Source organism: Labrus mixtus, chromosome 16 (assembly GCF_963584025.1).
Source record: "Labrus mixtus chromosome 16, fLabMix1.1, whole genome shotgun sequence".
Taxonomy (NCBI): Eukaryota; Metazoa; Chordata; class Actinopteri; order Labriformes; family Labridae; genus Labrus; species Labrus mixtus.
In genome coordinates this window covers 14,219,254-14,240,464 of record NC_083627.1, presented here as the reverse complement: position 1 = coordinate 14,240,464, position 21,211 = coordinate 14,219,254, and the positions used below count along the sequence as shown (strand labels likewise).

The 21,211-nt window shown below is 37.7% G+C and overlaps 1 protein-coding gene across 1 annotated transcript; it reads left to right on the top strand.

The window, feature by feature from the left end:
• The first annotated feature begins 1,564 nt into the window (after positions 1–1,564).
• On the top strand, positions 1,565–20,577 carry lpcat1 (lysophosphatidylcholine acyltransferase 1). Its single transcript, XM_061059579.1, has 14 exons — positions 1,565–1,786; positions 10,131–10,270; positions 11,240–11,454; positions 11,913–12,025; positions 12,197–12,257; positions 15,313–15,371; positions 16,834–16,868; positions 17,139–17,193; positions 17,325–17,407; positions 17,553–17,678; positions 18,559–18,712; positions 18,852–18,950; positions 19,027–19,168; positions 19,521–20,577. Exons 1-14 carry the CDS (start codon positions 1,700–1,702, stop codon positions 19,652–19,654), a joined length of 1,503 nt encoding a protein of 500 aa, XP_060915562.1. The 5' UTR covers positions 1,565–1,699; the 3' UTR covers positions 19,655–20,577.
• The last annotated feature ends 634 nt before the right edge of the window (positions 20,578–21,211 follow it).

Genomic DNA, 21,211 nt, shown 5'->3' with positions numbered 1-21,211 from the left:
TCGTTGAATCATGAAAAAGCATGTTACACCAAATTTATATTAACAGACTTTTTAACATGTAAGCTGTGTGGCAACGGGAACCTGAATGGTATGAAAGGTGTTGGGCAACAAACACACTTGTCCACAACTGCCACCCTGCTCAAATAGTGTTTTAAAGGTTGATGCTTACTAATGGATGATCATGAACAAAAAAACATTGTGCAATTATACTACATGAATTATTCTAAGTCTTTGTTTAATTATTTCCAGAGTGTACAGCTGGATGGTGTTTCTCCAATATTTAATACATTTACATATCACGGCAATACATGGCCATAGACAAAAACATGAAAAAAAGATTCCTGATTATCTCCAGAGATGGTACACTACCTGCAGAATATTTAACCACCACCCAACCATCCTTAAACATGGCAGTGCGGGATAGGTTACAGATCGGCCATCTATGGCTTTGATAAACAACTAAGTCTGTTCTGAAAAAGGCATCTACTAACATTTAGAAATAAAAGACACTGGGTATGAGTGGATCAGATGTTGGCGGATCACACTGATCACCGGTTGGTTTTTATTCAGCGATGTGTATGCTGTTCTCTCTTGTTGCCCTTTATTGTGTAGTTAATATATCTATTTGTCAATCTGTCTACATATCTCTTTCAAAATCTCTGTCACTGTGGATCAACACTTGAATTGTAACAAGGTAACACACAGTTGTGGCACGGGGGGAATGCGGGGTATCTGACAGGTTTTCATACTCCGTCGTTACTTTCAAACTAAAAGCCCAAAGAATATACTACTTCCGGTAATCACAAATTAGTACATGTTAGCCTCATGATCAAGATTCAATTCACGATTCAAGATTTTTATTTGTCACATGCTCATACAGATGTGCAGTGAAATGTAAAAGACTGTTCCGCAAGGCCATGCAATAACACTCAAATTACTAAAACACATATATACAGTAAAATAGAAATATAATGCAACATTTAAAAAATAAATATTTGAATATACAAAATATAGAATATAGATCATAAAGATCGCCTAATACCTTTAAGTGGTGCTAAATAATGTAGGCCTATAACTTTTGACATTATATATTTACACAATTTAATGAGATGACGCTCTACAAACAACTTCAGTAACTATCTGCGCCGACCATTTAAACTGTGATGAAGACCTGCTGGTTCAATCCATAGACTATAAGGGTTCAATTGTGACTTTGGATTGAACACACTGTAGGGGGACTTACAAAATAGTATTGATTATTACTTCATATTATTAAAAATGATAGCTTGAATATATAATTAAAATAGGCTACAGTAGACTATTTACTAAATTTATGCCAAATTAAAAAAAACTGGTTAGGGCTTATGCCCCTGTTATTATTGAAGGAGAAACAGCCCTTAAAAGGTTCTAAATATATATATCTAAACTCCTAATATGGTACACTTGACATTTGAGGGTTATTTTTCTGCTACAGGTACTTTATTGTGAATAAAACAAGCGGAAGTGATGCTGGTGTACCTTGCCAGCTTGTTGTAATAAGCCCTCCTCCCCGCCCTGACTCGCGCCCCTGCTGTAGCCAGATGAAGATGGACTGAGGAAGGTACGCTATAACGCCAACAAAACCAAAAAAACAAACTGAGCCAACCTCACGGAACATTTCATACACGACGTTTCTTTGTTTTTAATCAGGACGAGAACAATGAAATCATCAAACAGCCTCCCCTCCAGAGTGGGTAAAAACCCTTTCGTCCACGAGCTGAAATTCACACTGACAGAGAAAATAAAGGTAAGAAGACGATTAGGATAACGAATGACAGTGCTCATATCCACTTTAAATCATCGACATTCTTCAACTAAAAGCGACTGCCAAACGAATTTGCATTTCTTATTCGTGCAGTGTATTTACTAAAACAAACTTAACTCACCTGGATAGTGCTGACAGACCAATAATGATGTTCTCTGAGCTGCTGTGGAAACGCTGTGGAACTAAACATTTTTAAAGTTGTTCCTCAAGAGTCACATTTTGCCCTGACTTTCGGGGAAATGTGGTCACTAAATGTCATGGTAGTCAGTGACAGAAGACGGTAATGCCAAACATAGAGTTGTCATTTTAATGATGACAACAAAGCGTGTTTAAAAAGCTACCACTCAATATAAAAATGCATGCCAACCAATTCAGGGTTAGTATTGTAATAATATTTATTCTTCAATGTGAAGTGGAACATAAAAAAATCCTAGAGATAAGAGCATCACGTTTGTAGTCTTCCAATGTCAAAATAAAAAAAAAGACTATTAAGCTTGAAGGGATCCATTTGTTTATTTGTTTGGTGATCTATAGTTCATCTAACTTCTATGCTTTTCCACCTGCTCAGCTGTAAGATGTATCTTAGACTTGTTGTGTCATTACAGTAACAGTCATTACTCCATATTTTAATGGATGGATCCTGAACCGAGACGCAGCATTCTCTTGACTTCGTCTCTTGTGCCCTCATTGAGAGTCTGCACTCTTCTGCTTTCTTTGCTTTTTCTTCTCATTCATCTAATTGAGTGTGTCTCACAGTGTTTACCCTCGGGTGTCAGCACGGGGCTAAACAAGTTAGCCAAGTTTCATGTGTACTCAAGATACTCCTCATTCGAATAGATCAGTTTCCTGTGTAGCGAGAGTGATTCATGATTTGGTTTAGGTTGAAGTCAAAGTTAAGATCACTTGGGTTATGAGGCTTCTCAGCAGTGGAGACCGGGCTGTCATGTTGACTGTCCACACCGGCGACTCATACTCAAATAGGAGTATCACATTAAAATAAGTATTTAAAAATACTTGTTGAATAAGATTGTGCACAAACAAGATTTCAAAATACGTATGAAATAAGGTGAGCACTCTTGGCAAATAATGGCAGTGGTAGGTGATATGCTCTAGTGGATTAGTTAGAGATTGACATGTGGGCACATCTTAAATCAACTACTGAAATCAATGGTTTGTCACTACTTGAGGTCGGCCGTCTTGCTGAAATACCTCCTCATCAATCAACCAGTGGATCAATGGGCTGTTGTGGATTGTTGCTTTCTGACTATGAAATTGATACCCTGTACCGACACTTCCTAATCCCTCCGACACATCACGTGTTATTTATCTAGTGTAATGAAATGTAAAGTATATTTTGAATGAGGGATTGTTATGAAGGTAAGATAAACCTCAAGCACTTTTAACTCTCGCCTTTTCTTTTTTTTTTCTAAAGCAATGCCCTGAAATAGGTTGTGCCGGCCACAGTTCCACAATCTCACAAGAGGAGGAAGTGCACTCCCTCTCCTCCAACCCATCCAGTTTATCTGTTTATAGCTCCAGGGCTCTGAAGTACAAGCAATCCCTTATAGCGAAACACACAAACCACAAGGCTCACATGAAGGCACATACCTTTATGTCCATACCATCAGTTCCCAACAAATGCACTGATTAAACAGGTTATTCCAGGTCTTTTGTTGATTTTGGTTTTGTATTTTTTAGACCCTCTCGCACTTCAATGTGGCTTGCTGAATGCCATTTTGCTAGATTTTGTTGTCACTTGTCTTAGTTTTCAGTAGATTGTGTGTTTTTTTTTGTTTTTTTTTCTCAAAAGGACAGTGGTTGCCTTGTAAATGTTAGCTGGTATCCAAAGCATGTTTAAGATTGAAATTATTATTCTGCACACAAGATTTATAGAAAATTAGAGGGGCACTACCCTTCAAGTCCAGCAGTAATACAAACCACTAAACCTGCCTGCCATCATTGCTGTTGTTTGGTTGGTTTGTTTGATATGTCTCTTTTTGTTTGAATCAATTGAGAGCAATAGAAAAATGGAATTGCATCCATTCTTCTTGTTTATTAACTTGAAGATGATTCTAACCGCATTTAATATGAAAATCTCTTAGATTCAAACTCAGAAACACACGAGAAATGCAGAAGTTTCACTCAGGCATAGACGTAGAGCATATGAAGTAAAGTTTGTGTTAAAGCAGACAGTATTTGTTTTCATGGGAGTGTGTGGTCCATTAGTCAATTCATAAGTCTTTATGAAGAGAAAAACCCCACTAACTGCAAAATGTTGAGCAGGCAGAGGAAGGTGTGAAACTGAATCAAATAAAGAAGCCATTTTATAGAGAGTCCACAAATTATACAATTGTTTCTGTGCTGAGCAAGTAAAGGTAAAGAACAGATATGTCACTCATGTGCACATGCAACGTGTAAAAAGGATCAACAAAAATAGAAAAAAATCATGCCGAAGTGCAAGTCAAGTGTTTCACTTCAGCTGTAAACAATACATTTAGTGCAAAGAAAATAAAAACAACCCCTTCTTGACTTATGGCACATCCGTGATCCTCCTCCCTGAAGCGTTTTGTTATTTGCAAACATGATCAGCAGTGCTGTAGTTCAGCAAGAGAAACAGTCACACTGTTTCCAGCTGAGTCCCACATTGCTGAATAGTGTAGTTTATACAAACATGCCTGCCAACTCTTCAGCTTCAGACAAAACAGGCTTCCCATGTCATTTGAGCTGCAGTGACTGGACTTGAGTGGCCTGAGAGACTCTACTTTAATCCCAGTTAATACCTAAAAAAACAACGTACAGACATTGCAGATTTTTGTAGCCCATTTCAAAACCAAATCTTACACTTTGTATTATGTTTATTATACGTAGATGTCAGCTAACTCCTTTTTAAGAAATATTGTTTTCAAAACTATTAAGAGTATCAAAATCAGCCAGTCAATCTTTATTTGTATAGTGCAGTTTCAAAATGATTGTTATCTCAAGACACTTTACAAAAGAGACGGCCTGTTTGAATTTAAATGTGTTTATTTAAAAGGGACAATGCAATTTAACATAGTTTCAACATGAAACTGATTTGCTGCATAATAAGTATATAGCCTAGCTATTGCTTATTTCCAACTCTTGTCCCTAGTTGGGAGTAAAAATGTACAACATTCGATCACATAAAACCCCATAACACTATATGAGGATACATTATATGACGAATGCTATGAAGAAGTTTAAGTTACAGGTTTAAGATACAATTTCAAAGTGGGTTCAGTTCTGGTTTGCTTTCAGCCAGCATTTCACCTTTTTTGTAAAAGATTTTAAGTCTCAGATGAATTTTCGTTCAGGTGTTAATATGTTCCATGAGTTTACAACCTTTTGATTGAGAAAGCTGATTGTCCAAATGTAGATCTACGATGTTGTGTGCTACAGTTTCCAGTCACTGTGCTTCTTGTTGCCCTGTTTCCAGACTGTCTTTGAACATATCTGGAGAGAGGTTCAGGGGCCAGATTGTTGATATATTTAAAAACTAGTTCTTACTAGACCTTACTCTTTGTTATATTATAGATACAAAGTATTGGTCATTTCACAAACGCTTATTTTCCTGCAGAAAAAACTCTTTCTAGATGGGTCTTGGACAATTTTCCATCTTTCCTTCTACCTTTGTCTTGTAGTTTGGGAAATGCTTGTCCTTACTTCATGCTAAACACAACTCTTGATCGCTACACCAACAAGAAGAAAAACAGGAGAACACACTAAGTGCCTCCTATGCTCCCAGGTGGGACATCCTTTTCCCCTGGCTTGTTCAAAACAATTAACCCAGGGCAATAAACCTTCACCGCAGGAAGTATGGCACAGTTAAAAGTGTGCTGGGCCACATTGCACGGGGGAGTTTGCTCAAATAGTATGGCTAACATGGAACAGTGTGAAGTGTGTGTCAGCGAAAGTCTGAAAATAATCTTCAAGAGATCTTTTTTTTTTGATTAATCAATGGAATTGCAAAACATGCATACATTGTTTTACATTATTTGGCATCAACAGCATGGAAAAAAATAGTACAGTTGTATCAGGTGATGGTTTTTTGCCTTAATGACACTGTTAGGTTCGTGGAGCCCTCTAGTTGATCCAGAATTAAATGCATAGGTCTTGAAATCCTCTGTTGTGTCGATTGCACAGGCTTGTTGAATGCAAACTACAATGTGCGTCAGCTTAGTTTGATATTGACATGTCAGTATGAGTAGATAGATATTGAAGTATGCCTTTACCTGTTATGCTCCAGGTTTCAGTCGTGTTAACGTCGCAAATCTGAGCAACTGTTTTCATATCAAAGACCCCTGATTGATGAGAAGGTACACGAGTTAAAAAATACATATTTAATGACCCATTCGAGAGTATCTAACTGCATTCAGGGGCAGAACCAAGGTGGGACATGACGTTGGAATGAATTTAAACGGATTGTTCGCGTCAAAAAGATTTTTAATTGATCAAAAAATTAATAAACGTCCCTGAGTGCAGATAGAGTCGTCAGGCATTTGAATCATTTAACAGGAAGAGAAAATACAATTATTTGGATGTTAAAATAGTTGGATAATGCTTTTTTGAAAAAGATTTGGCAGATAAAGGAACATTTCACGCAGGAACACTGGATTGAAACTGGGAAAATGTATTTTCCATTTCATGGGGACTTAATGGGGAAGTCATATCTGCCCCTGCGGATGTGTGTTGGTATACAGCTATAGGAGATGGCTTGTTTCAGGTAATAGCTTGTATAAGCTGTGCACTTGTACGTCTTGTTTTTAACAGCTGACAGAGATATAGGCTGTATATGTGTTAAGGGAGCAGAAGTGCTCAGCTGTAGGATGGGCTTATTGAGCGACTCCACGGCTTTAATGGCCATTGACTGATTTTATGTTTCCATACAGAAAATGTGTTTTTGTGTGTTGGGAATCTCCTGAATGTCTAACATACGTCAGGTGTCTCACCAAATCTGTGAAGTTTATCCCTGGTCAAGAGATACTTCAAAAATAAAAATGAACTACATTACACTTTTGAGTGTCAGGTCACTTAAGTTGTTGGGACTTTTTTTCTGAGGTATTAGTCAACAGACTAAACAATACCCATAATGCAACTCAATAGCAGCTTTTGTCAGACAATTCTTCCCAGGTAAATACTCAAGGCCCCAAGCGGTTTAATATGACGCCATGCAGGTAAACTAACCTCTATATCTAGAAATCAGTACAGCAAAATCTTAAGAGCTTTGTTTTGCCCAATCTTGTTTAAAACAGGCTTTTGGAATCTCTGTTTTGACAAGTAACAGAAATATAAGGAGTTTGGTAACAAACTGTTGGCACTTTAAGAATAATACTTTCTTTCATATCAGAGGGAGGAGTTTCAGAAAGGTGAGCTCAATACGGCAGAAGCACGTAATCAAAAGATAATGGACTAGTACTCTCATTATGCTGTAGGGATTGCTTTCCTGGACCACGCCCCAGCTCATTTTCATGCCACCTACTGTGTAAATGTCAGCATATTCTCCCAGATGAATTCATTATGCTCTGATGATGAGTGTACCCTGCATCAGGCATGGAGGGTGAGGAGGAAGGGAAAAGCATTACAGCATCATAAATCACCCCTGTGCCTGTTTATTTATTAATACAGCCCTGCGATTTGCACCTGGTCTCTTCCAGAGAGAGAATCACGCAGGAAAGATATAGGACAGGGCAGGAGGGGGTTAGAGATGATCCCCTAGAGAACTGGCAAGCAGCACATCAATGCATGGAGGAAAACCGTTGAAGGGAGAGCAACATGATAAATGAAACAGTACACATCCCAATACACATAGGGAGTGAGAGATTTCTATATTGATGACTGGGTGGATGGGTATTGGGGGAGAGGAATTCTCAAAGGACTGGAGACTTTTGTAGAGAAGGTCTTGAGGTTGATGAGAGGGTAACAAGGGACTGGGATGACAGTGTTGGGTGAAGAGATTGGTACAAGGGGTCTAACTAGGGGCAGGAAGGGACTAGAAAGGTCACCCAGTCGGAGTTTACACTGGAGGCCTTGACTTTGTGACCCTGCTAGCACACATATACACATAATATCTATCACACCAAGAGGTATGTCGAGTGAGTCAGCTGACTTCTCATCTCTCTTGTACCTTCAATACATTTTGTTTCAGGGACAACGCTTAAACAGTAAGCCTGAAGTAAGCCGTGTACTGTTTGCACTGAATTTTTTTAACCACTAGCTTACTTTGTGCAAAGCCAGACATTTCTGAACGTATGTTGTAGAAAACAGCATGTCAATAAAAGAAACTTCATCAAACAAACAAACTGAATTGTGATTATATTTTTCCAGAACCTGCTTAGATATTCAATTTCTTCATTTGATACATCCTATTAACTGTAGTCAATCCTTGACTTTTTTTTGTGTCGGCTTCAGTTCCAAGTTTTTACGTAACCTGTAGATTATGAAATCACCTTTTGCAAACAAACAGCCTCTCAGAGCCACTAGCATGTATGTCAAGTCTTAAGGCCCTATCTAAACATTTTAGAGAACATGGCCTTAAGTACATATCGTTACTGACAGGGCGTATCCAACTGTATGGTTTGGGGGTAATATTAACAAAAACAATTTGCCCAGTGAAAACCAATGGACACCTGCATCTGGTGCAATTATGTTTGTCTGACAGATTTTGTTCCGCCCCCCCCCTCCTTCATTCTGCATTTCAGGATATCCAAGCATCATGTTCTGCTGTTAAAGAATGTTAAATACCTTACATAATTATTGTTTGACAGATGGTCTACAAAGCCATATAATGTTAATCAATGGTGAAGTAAGTCATTATATGTGGAAGTGACATGATAATGTGACCTGACTTGAAGAGCCAGTTGGACAATGGTGTAGTTCCATGCAGAGATCTCCAGAATTTAGTTTAACTTTCATCTTTTGAAAGCAAGACAAAGCTTTTTGAAAACCTCATTCATGAGCTTTTCCAGCGACAGACTAAGGTCCAAGAGCTGCTTGCTGTTTTTGGGCTACCGGTCCCCGTCTGGACTCATAGTGATTCCTTTTATTTGGCCTCAGTAGTACAAAACAACAATTGAAGGGTTTCTCTGTTATAGCCAAACATGAATAAAGATACTCTGCCTCTCTCTCTGTTTCTGTCAACAGTGGTGGCTGTGTAGATGGAGGATGGTTGGTCTCTTTGGTAGATGGTTCCATTAATATATTTGTTGATGTCCCAAATGAAATAACCTACTGTCCACAAGGGGAGAAAAACCTGGATACTGTTGAAAGAAAATAAGCATCTCCACATCCTAGTTTCTGTGGCTGTTTTTTTTTTTTTTTTTTGTTGCTAGGTATGATCTTAATTAGCGACTTATCTCCGCTGTAACCGATAGACCAAGATGAAAGAAGAATCAACATTAAGTGCAACCACAACACTACAATACTGTTGATGTACCACCAACTAGACGTACTGCAAGCACCAAGGCCCATGCACTCTGTTTGCCAAGAATGTGGTGAATGATTTCTCAACTCACCATTTGACTTTTTCCATGACTATTTAGATCAGTGCCTTGCACAATTACTCTGTTACACAATTACTCCTTGATGTATTCATTAAGGAATTTTGTTATGCTCAGCAACTCTAATTTAATAAGCAAAGATGTTCACACCTGACAATAACATGTAGTCAAATGTGTCTCCAGTGACCACTTGTGATCGGATCTTTATTCCCTGCTCTTTATGCAAAAACACGGTGTTTATTCATTTTCAAAAGACTTTAAATAATAACAAATGACAAACAAAATGGGATGCAGACTTACAGAGGGAGAGCTGACCTCATGTGGAGTAACAGACTGATGTAATTCATTTGTTTTATCATGAAGCATGATTGCACAGTTTTTTAGTTTATAAGGAAAGAGTAAGAACTTTAGGAAAGGTGAAGTTACTGCGCTGCATCATTTTGAACTATGATGAACTGCTTATGGGTCACATCAGCCAATTGTGTTATTCCGAATCCAAACATATAGAGACATACTTGTTAATGTTAATGCACTGTGCACAGAAATACTGCTCCCTTTATATTATAGACTTCACTTCAAATGCTGTGCAATGTTGCTTGCTATTTCTTTGTTTTTGTTTCATATTTTGTTTTTTATGTCACAGTCCTTATTGTTTCTTTTTTTTTATAAATTGTCATTTTGTACTGTTTTGAGGCTGTGTATGTTATGCATTATTTTTCTATTGTATAGGTTTATTGTTGCGTAAATATTTCTTATTTTTGCTCAAAATAAAAAATGAACCCTTTCTATCTCTGCTCTTTATTACTTTTCAGATAGGACTGATGTCTGTTACAGTGTTCCCTCTGCGCCTGCTCCTGGTGTCCTTCCTCATGCTGCTGGCATGGCCCTTCGCCTTCACGGCCTCCCTGGGACGCTCTGAATATGTTGTTGAACCACAGCCATGGTGGAGGAGGTGTGTGTACTTGTATATGATAAATATTTGTGTGTAGGTATGGAAGCGATTAGTGATCAGAATTCAAATGATAAAGCTAATTTGAAAATTCAAATGCATTAACAGAAATGCTTTTTAATTTTCAGAATATGAGTGTATTATTTGACTCAAAAATAAAATGATGATTAATTTATCTAATTTGAATTTTAGTTTTCAACTTCAAAAATGCACATTCTTTGACTAAATTAAAATGAAGAAGAAAATGACATTTGCTTTATCATTTTCAAAAAATGCCCCACTAAATTTGTATCATAATTCAAATGAAAAAGCTCATTTTAAAATGAAAATACAGTAACAGAAACACGTTTTAATTTTCAGAATATAGGTGCATTATTTGACCTATATTTAAAATGAATATTCAGTCATCCAGTTTGCATTATACTTTTACTCTCTATGTATGCATATTGTATGACATCATTCAAATGAAAACTAAAAGGTCTTTGGCTTTTTCGTTTTCAAAACGCTAGCTTTATCATTTGAATTCTGATCACTAATCGCTTCCATATGTAGGAAGTGTGCTACATAGACATATAGTACCACACAGAAATGTATGATATGATAAACAGATCCAAACAAACAAGCACTTACTCAACTATGGCTTTAAGTCTGCAGAGTGTTTATTGTTGAAAAATGTTAATGACGTATATGTTTGCCAATATTATTTAATCAATACCCTGAGGACTTATGAAGATCCGATTAAAGCAGCTCATTAACATGTCCTTTTGGTGGATACTGAATATAAAACAGAAAAATATTAGTTCATTCTGAAATTGACTTCTTAGCTGAAGAGTAGTGTTGGTTGTACCCTCTGTGAAATTTGTCTATGACTGACCTAGCTAGAAAGATTTGGCAAAGTACATATTTTCTTTTAGAAATTTGGAAAGTTAAAAAACACATTTTGTGCCTACTTGTCTGCCTCTCCTTTCTTAGATTGCTAGACGTGTGCCTACGAGCGATCATGCGAGCCATGTGGTTTTGTGGGGGATTCCATTGGATCAGGGTAAAAGGGCAACAGGCTGCGCCCTCTGAAGCTCCCATTCTCACCGTGGCACCACACTCTTCCTACTTTGATGCCATCCCAGTCACCATGACCATGTGCTCCATAGTCACCAAACTAGAGAGCAGGAGCATTCCTGTCTGGGGCAGTGAGTAATACACATTTCCATAAGCTCTGTGACCCATAGATTTAGCTAAGATACAACATTTTCATGCCTCAGATTTCAGTTCATGAAAATAAGTAGAACGATCTTGTTGAAGACAGTTATTATTTTAAACTCCTCAACATTGCTCAGTTTTGTGATTCCATCCTAACTTTTTTTAGGGCAAATTTCCATAATGAACATAAGACTACTCAATCGTCCTATCTGGGTATGAGTGCTGATGGTTTAGCGGTTAAGTTGTGCCCTATGAATGGAGACAGTAATCCTCCCCACATGTCATCTCTCCAGATTTCCTACTCTATTCATTATCCTATCTAAATTAAGACAAAAAGTCCCAAAATAAGTCTTTCCTAATTTAGTTTTGTTGCATTTGTAGTACTGATATTTATTTTCTTATGTTCTAACATGCATCCAATATCTATTGTTCACAATCATCCTCCCAGCTCTGATCAGCTACATCAGGCCAGTATTTGTGTTTCGGTCTGACCAGGACTCAAGAAGAAAAACTGTAGAGGAAATTAAGCGAAGAGCAAAGTCTGGAGGGGAGTGGCCTCAGGTAACCTAATCCTAAAGTCCATTTGGCCATGATCTGGTCTAACATCAGCTCACAGTGCATTGAAAATCACAATGATTCACACACAAATCAAGGCCAATTGAAAGCAAGTCAAAGCCAGATGCATCTGTTTGTGTTTGTTTGTGTGTGCCTTAAAGTGTTTGTTTGTTGCAGATCATGATATTCCCAGAGGGAACTTGCACCAACAGGTCGGGTCTCATCTTATTCAAAGCTGGTATGTGTTCAATCCCCTTCTTCCTCTTGAAACCATGAAACCAAAATTCAAACAAACTCTTGAAACATATTAACAATGCAGGCCCATTTTCACTTACAGTATTATTCCATAAATGGACTAGAAAACAGATTAAAGGAAAGAAGGTCATCTTTGTTGTGTTTTCTGGTCATTTACAACCAGGGCTTCATTAATGGAATATTAAGGGTGTCTGAAGACTTTGTTCAGCATTTTTTATTCAAATTTGCCAAGACTTAAAGGATTCTTTTTTTAAAGGCTTACTGCATAGCTGCCAACTCAACATGTTAGATGTGAAATATGTCTGTAGAGTTGGGATCAATGTCTTGCGTCTAGCTAAGCAACATCATAACTAGACACATAACTGCTGGGCTAGATCTGTTTGGCCTTGTTAACAGCTTACATGTGTGTATGAGTATGTGTTAGGTTGAGTATACTCTACTCAAGCCATTGTTCCCTGTCTGCTCTGTCAAATCCCCTTTCTTCCTGTTGGTAATTCTGTTATTTCTAGTTCCCCCCATTAGTCACATTCTGTCCTCCTTTGTGTGTGTGTGTGCGTGTGTGTGTGTGTGTTTGTGTATGTGTGCGTGTGTGTGTGACAGCTTGATCTGTCTGTTGTATGAGAGCAGTCCTCTCTGGATTTGTCTCCTCTTGTTAGAGCTCTTCACTGGTTTCCAGCACAACAAAGCAACACATGTTTGGTCTGTTTGTGTTCTTTATGTGCATGGTGCCACCTGTTCACGATGTTCCCTGCAGATACTGTACCTCCTGTCTTCTTTTGAAGGGCTTTTAATAGAACCATCACTTTCATATTGGCCCTTCTCTCCCAGTCTGTCCACTTGCTATTGTCACAGTAATATTCGGTGGGCCGGGACAGTGATCATCTTTTTCTTTTATGGGTGGTCAGACTAAAATCATCATCACTTGGATGATGATATCATTCTTTCTCTTATGTGTGGTCAGACTTATATGTATGGCCAGAATTGATTTATTTAAAATAGTTCTGTCATTATCCGTGTTTAATGATGTTTAAAAAAGATAAGTTAAGTTAATATGAACTGGTGGTATGGTTGTCAACAGTGTAAGGAAGGTATGAATGAGACTTCATGGTTAGCAGGAGTCAGCAGTTTCGCCTTTGAGTGGCAGAAAGCACATACTGGTGTCAGGATTCAGTAGGAAGTAAGCAGAAAATGACTTTTATTTAGCGTAAAAGCTCCTTCTTTACAGTAATTACTGTATGTCTTGACAATGTTCTCCACAGACAGTATAGATCCTCAGCTGATGCAATGTGTTTATAGACATTTTTCGTAATTGTAACGTTACATTAGTATACCAACAGGACAGCCAGCATAAAAAGAACAAAAACAGAAGTACAAAGGATATCCAGTTCAGGATGACTCAGACATTTAAGCAGATCAATCAGTCAATGAGTCCTCATCTGAGGTCAACAGATAATGTTTTTATGAGTATACTAAACATAGAATCCTGCAAAGTCTGATTAAAACAGATGGTTTTAAAGCAAAAGATAGTGAAATATATTAGTCCATAGTTTTTTATAACAAATTAAATGAAACAAGTGAATTAACTTCCCATTCATTGGCCTAATACTGAACTTATTTCCAAATATATTTCATGAAGTGAATGTATCGAACAGTTTCTGTTTACACTACTGAAATGATGCTTTGCTAAAGTTTAGTAGTTGTTTTGTGTGTAGTTGTCGTATTGGAAATAAACAGGAGGCAACAACAGTTTTTTGATGATTAATCAAAGAAAGCCTAGGTACGATGAACTCACTATGAACTGCACCCCTCTGTGGTGTGACTGACTGTACAAACAGATCCAATAAACACAGAGTGATCTTTTTACAGACTGCAGTTAGAGTTAAAGTAAAAATGAGCAGAAACATCACTGAAATATGGATAAACAGCTGGATCCCTACATGACTACCTCCAGAGTTTATTCAGTTTCACATCATTACCGATCAAACTGGGATTATGTGAGCTCTGGGAACTTTTCTCTCTGGGAATCAGGCCCATTTCAGTGTCAGGAAATCTGGCCTCGTATTACAAACATCAAATCCATGTCCATGGGCCACTGTGTTTTTGATCTCTGTCATGTCCAAACACCCTACTTTTAGCAGCTGTTTTACTGTTATTTTTTCCCCTACTGAAGACAGCTGTGTTGCAGAATGCTTTGCCACCCAGTCCAAGTGAGCGGGCGTGGTCTGGTGGAAAAGTGAAGTCAATACATGTCCTCTATTTCAATCTTAATTGAACACAACAATGTTCTTTGTTAAAAATACCTTTTTACTCTGCCAACCTTAAAAGTGTCATATCAAAGTTGCATTGACACCAGCCTCCCTCGCCTTAATTACTACTTCTTTACACATAATTAAATGAAGTTTAATAAATGTGTTTTTCAACAGCCTGTTGGCTTTTACTTTTACCTTCAACACAATATGATGCAGTAATCCTTTGCAGAAAGGCTTACTGCGTAACAAAACAATATGGAATGATTTGACTCTGCATTTCCTTCAGCTCTGTGGTTAGCAACCTGCTAGTGTGCATTGGAGTATATACATGTAGTGATGGAAGAACTCTATTTTATCAAAGCAGCTCATTTAAGCCTTAAAGATTTAAACTTAATTCTCATTAGTTATCCCATGGTCACTTGTTCAAAGCTCAGACAGTAGGTTGAATAGAGTACTACCAGACATAAATTCTTTATGTAGCTTCACTCCGCTTGTCTGTCATCAGCAGCACATTATAGAATCTTTTTCAAAAGCTCTTTGCCAGAGCTGGAGGTTAGTATAGGGTTGTGAGCTTATCATTCATCTTAACCTGTTCATGACTCAGCCCAACACATTGTTCTTTATCTGCTGTGTTTGAATCAGTGAACCTTTTGTAGAAAACCCTGATGTAAAAACAATGTGGTATACTAACAACATGAGCATGAAGTGGTAAAAATATCTAGCTGCTAAATACAGTTTTATATACTTAATTGGTATGTGTGATTATTCACTCTCTGTTGTCTTCTTTAGGTGCTTTCATACCAGGACTACCAGTGCAACCGGTGGTGCTACGATATCCAAACAAACTGGTAAATGCACATTCCTTTGATATTTTTTCTACTTGCTCCATACCTATAATCTTGAACATACTGAGCTCAACATACCTCCATGAATACACCATGTACACATTCTGACACACACCTGTGATGTAATGGTTTCTCCTGTGTTGAATGACTTTGTGTTCAGCTAGGATGATATTTCATCCCCCTTTTCTCTGTCTCTCTCTCTCTCTCTTACACACACGGGTGTCATGTCTCTCTCTCTCAACACTTCTTCTCGCTCTCATGAATACAATTTTATTTTACCTAGGTTTTCTTGTCTATGATTCCCTTTGGGCTGAGTTTAGTCATAGTGCTGACTTTAGCGTCAACATGGCAGGCTGGTAGTTTGTACATTCCAGGCCAGACTCCTTATTACCACATACCATAAGTGTTTCCTGTCCATCTCTTTTCATCTTTTAATTTAGCTGTAGACAAAGTTTACATAAACATTCTTAACAAAAATATTTTTAATGTGACATATCAAAACATACTATAGATCTTCTAAAGAAAAGTGTAATACGTCATGTGCGATAGGAAGCCGGAACCCTTTGCAAACATTAGCCACACGTTAACTGCTGACAGTTTGCTTGTAGTCGCAGGTGTTGAGGTCTGGTAAACACTCCCAGAGTATTATATGTGGTGGTTTAAGGTGATTTGTGATCTCTCAAAATATGTTTTACGTCAAGAATCAATTATTCATATTCCAATTGTGACAGAAGAGTAATGTCTGATATGATAAAATGATCAAGTCGTTTTGTTATGCTACAGGTCACAGGTCAACTTCATGGTGACATCATCATTTGTTTTATGATAATCCATTATTTTAAATCATTTCACTATACATAAATACGTTTGCATTTGTTTTCTGAGATACTAAACAAGTGTTGCAACAATATCGGTACACAGTGTGACAACCACAGCCACACCTGGGTGGGGTTTCCAGTGCCCCTTAGGGCTTTGCATGACACAGAAGGACCAAACTATGAGCCTGAATCAATCTCAATCAGGCGAGGCCAGCAGGTGAATCTGTGTCTGTTGTGAAGATAAGTCTTGGACTTTAGAGAAATATACCATTGAACGATGTGAAACATCACCAACACAAAATTGAGGCTATTTCTATATTTAGTATTTCAGCTTAATTTCATGTACCTGTATTTATTTTAGAACTTCTTTTTAAAACATATTTTATCTTTAATCTTCTCTGTGATTTTAATGGTTTGTTTTATTGTTTTTTTTAATTTTATTTTTCCCTTTGTCGTGATGCTTGTGATGTCTTGTGTGAAGCACTTTTAATTGCCATGTTTCTGAAAATGTGCAAGATTCATAAATTTGACTTGACAATACTTGGTAATTAGCAGTGAAGAATACGATGTATTAGTGGATTTGGATTAAAACATTTCTTTCAACCTAAACACTCAAACACACTAACTTTTTATTTTAATTTTAACAGGATACAGTTTCATGGACATGGCAAGGCCCTGGAGCGTGAGTGTTTCTGTCTTTATATCACACATCTACATGTTTAGATGCACCAGAACCAAGATTCAAACACAAAGCTAACTCTGCCCACTGCTAAATATATGTATGAAGCCCCAGTGGCTTCTTTCTAGTAAGAATGATTTCATAAAATGAAGTCAGGAAAGCACATTTTTCTCCCAGTACTATGTACAGTCTTGTTGTCATGCATTTAATGTCTTATCTCCTTCTGATGCTATTTTTATGTGTAAATACAAAGCACACTTTTCTATACTTCAGGTTCAAGATTCTTTGGCTCACTCTGTGCCAACTTCATAATCCCATGGAGATAGAAGTGAGTTTCTTAGTAAAAGTCAGTAAGACTTTATTTTCTACTTTGTCACAGCTCAATCTTCTTTCCAATTAGAAAGAAATGTTAGCCCATATTTGAAAAAATCATTGTCCACCTAATGCCTCTTTCCTTAGTACCTGCCTATTTATACGCCATCAACCGAGGAGAAGGAAAACTCTGCCCTGTTTGCCAACAATGTCAGAAAGCTCATGGCCAAGTAAGTGTGCATTAGTGAGATTGCATAGTGTCTGCTGGCCAGACTTTGGATCCACTTTGGATTGTCTCTGTGCATGCTTGTTTTGGATATCTATAATTCTGGGACATAAATAAAGGTCCATATAAACATGTATTTTTCCTGATAGAGCCCTGGAGCTGCCACTCACGGACCTGTCCTTTGATGATCGGGACATCAGCCTATCACATGGCCCTCTATGCATATATAATTACAGCATCCTGCTTGAGTTCAACCGGCGGGTGTGCCGTTTGGGGTGAGTGGAGAGAGATGTGCTAACTGGTTGGACTGGTTAGCAGGCAGGTGTTCTCACTGACTTGTAGGCAAAAACACTGACACCCATAGGTGGTGCAGAAACACCCAGATCAGTATTGTACGAAAATGCACATCAGGTTTTATATCCAGAAAGATAATTTTTATTTCTTTATAGTTTGTTTAATAATAAAGTTAACTGGAATGTGCCATTCTTGCAAAAGGCACCAGTCCTCTTGTAAAAAAAAACAGTCAATCAAAAGTTTACGAGCTTTTAAAAAATGTACTTTTTAGATCATTGATAGTTTTTAAAAGGTTGGTGGTTAGAATTGTCACCTAAAAGTAAAAAGCTTTCTTGCTCTATGCCTGAAAGGAGCCTTTTCTGTGTTGACATTGTGTCTTCTTCAGTGTCTGCGTGGATTCTCAGTGTACTTTGGTACTTTGGTTTCCTCCCACAACCCAAACACATGCTTGTTATTGCAAATTGCCTTTAGGTGTGAGCGTGAATGTTTGTCTTTCACGACATGTCAGCTCATGACTGATCCAGAGTCCAGTGTGTACCCTGCCTCCGGCCTAATGACTGCTATGATTCACACAATTCCCTTGAATTGATGATAGTTCTTTAAAAATAGTTCAAGCCAGTATGCCAAATAAAGGCAATCATGAACCAAAATATTGTAGGCATAAAACTGTCAGGCCAGTTTTTACCTGGAGAACTAAACTAAACCCTGCATCATAAAATATGACTACATTTCTCACTCTTTTTCCGTATTACCTGCTTTAATCTTACAGGATGTGGATAGATGTGTGGAATTGTTCAGGCTTATCAAAGGGAAGGTGATAACCCTTTTTTCAAACCACTTTGGTTCACTGTATATTAACAGACTGAGAGCAGGAGCCACATCCAAATCTCTGGAAGAGCAGGTCAGAAGAGCCAGAAAGCTGCAGGGAGACGGGTTGGGTTTGGAGGACTTTGCCCGGTTCCTTAACCTGCCAGTTACAGACGCACTCGCCCAAGTCCACAGCCTCTTCGACAAGGTGAACACAGACAGAGATTCATGAAACAATAGTGGTTTTTTTTCTGAACAGAACTACAATCAAATTTGCAGCATATGACCTCATCATGCATGCTCATAATTGTTTCTTCGCTTACTAAAATCCTTTTTTTTTTTCCCAGCATGGAGACGGATTGATAGACATCAGACTCTACATCATTGCTCTGTCTACCGTCTATCAACCATCAAAGACAATGGAGACCCTGAAATTAGCCTTCAAGGTGAGGACATTTACCACAGAATCTTATTTCACATAGCTGTTAAGTCACTCTACTGATATTACATGTTTTTGTGCAGATGTATGAGAGTGAAGACAACGGGAAAGTCCTAGAAGACGATCTCGCCTCCATCTTGGAAATGATGTTAGGAGTTGAAGAGGTGGAGCTTTCTGGTGTCTTTTTATCGCTTGATGGATCTGACGAAGGGAAGATCACGTATGGTGAGAATCAGAGTTTGTTTTGGTGCTTTCAAACTTGCAGAAAACTCCTGAAAACTGTCATTTGCGGGGTGAGCTGCATATATGAACTAAATACAGGACTCTGTAGAGGAATAGAATCTGATTATCTTCATTTTAAAAGTGAAAATTGTCATAGTAATTCTTCTAATGCTTCAAAACAATAAAGCTAATTTCATTTTTATGTGAAAGCACCACACGTATCTCAAGTTTAAAATAAGGTATTGAACCTATCCATGCAACACAAATATAATATCTTAGGATTGTGTTAAGGAACATTTAAAAATACTAAGCATTGATATTTGAAATCTTTCTCTTTATTTTTTCTCTTTTCAAGATGAACTTCATGGTTTTATAGAGCAGCATCCATACTTCATCCAGGATTACCTTGATTTTAAAAACCATCCACGCAAACTCTCCATTGGCCGACCTAAGAGCTGCAACGGCCAGAACCACAACAAAGACGTTTGAAGAATGCACTTAGACGATCTAGTGACCTTCTCAGCCTAACAGCTTCTCCAATGGAGGGTGCCCACCGCCTCTGTGCCTTCAAATGCAGGAAGAGAAAAGGGACCAGACATAGAGTATAAACATTAAGGATAAGGATGGATGAGTGTGCACAGATGATGACATATAAATCACTTAACACTAAAAAGTGTTTTTTTTCCAGATTTTTTTTTTTACCTTCCTTTGTTTTGTTCCTGAACTTATTATGGTTTAAATAAATTGTCTTTTGTGCTCTGCAAATACATTTATTTTAGTTTTATTTTCCACCTATTAATGCAAGGTTTTTAAGAGTTATCTATTTAAAGAAGTGTGTCAATCAGCTCTTGTTTTGAAGCCAAGCATTGTTGTTTGTCCCACAGTGCTCTTTATTAAAGTAGTAAACATAGAAACATTAAAACTGATAATGATGGCAGGTTTTCAAACCAAACTAGGAAACAAATGCTGGGTAAAACCCTGATCAGCCAATGCATCTAAAGAGATCATTTATTTATTCATGCAGCTGACTCACTGCCAAATAAATATCCAAATCAAGAACATTTGGACCAGTTGGTGACTAATTCAATTTTTAATGTTGACTAAAGACCTTTTCTTTTTTAATCTGCTCAATTTTAATGTCTATATTGGTTTGCAAAAGTTTTCTCAATATTTAAAGGAAAGTAATTTTTTTAGGAATAGAAAATGAGTTAGAGGATTATTATGCTTTTTAGAAAATCCTTTCTTTCAAGCTCATAGCGTTAGATATTTCGCTTACCAAATACTCAGGTTTAAAGGGTTTTGATCTCAGCTGGCCTTTGCTGGACTGACATGTTTTGTACCTCATGGCTGTGATGTTCCTGTAAAATTCATTTTTCAATGTAATACAGAATTAAAAGGTCCTTTTTTAAAAACAAATTAACTGCTTTCTGTTGCTGTCACCAACTGTTTTTATCCACGAGATGGCGCTCTGCTTTAACACATTTATCTCAAAGCGGTATGACTCCACATGAGTCTCTGAAAAGGGCTTGCAGTAATCGTATGAATCAAGTCAATGTTTATTGAAGTGCAAGCCCTAGTTGTTAAGTTTTCCCTTTTAGTAGTATTTACTTTTTTTTTTTCTTTCATTCACTTGTGGTGAGTTGAAAGAACATCTGTTCATAATGTTTCTCCCGAGGATTCTTTCATAATGGCTTGTCTTTTCTTTGTCCACATGGTGGTGCTAGCTTTCTTATACACCACAGAGCCCATGCACCGTTGCCCACCTGATGGACAGGAAAAGCATTACCTCATCCCTTCCTTTCATTGCTTCAGGTAAAAATAGACAGATTAAGACTGGGCTTTGATGAGAAAAGCCTACAGAGGAGGTGTGAAAGCAGGGAGAGAGGGAAAAAGATGGAGGACAGAGACTAAATGGATTGTTCTGCTCCAAATCCAATTCCTAATAGCTGGAGGGAGGGTGGTAGGATGGGAGGAGGGGAAAAGAGTCAAAGGAAGAGGAGAGGGGGAATAGAGATATCGCGTCTAACAATTAAGATCTGCCTTCAG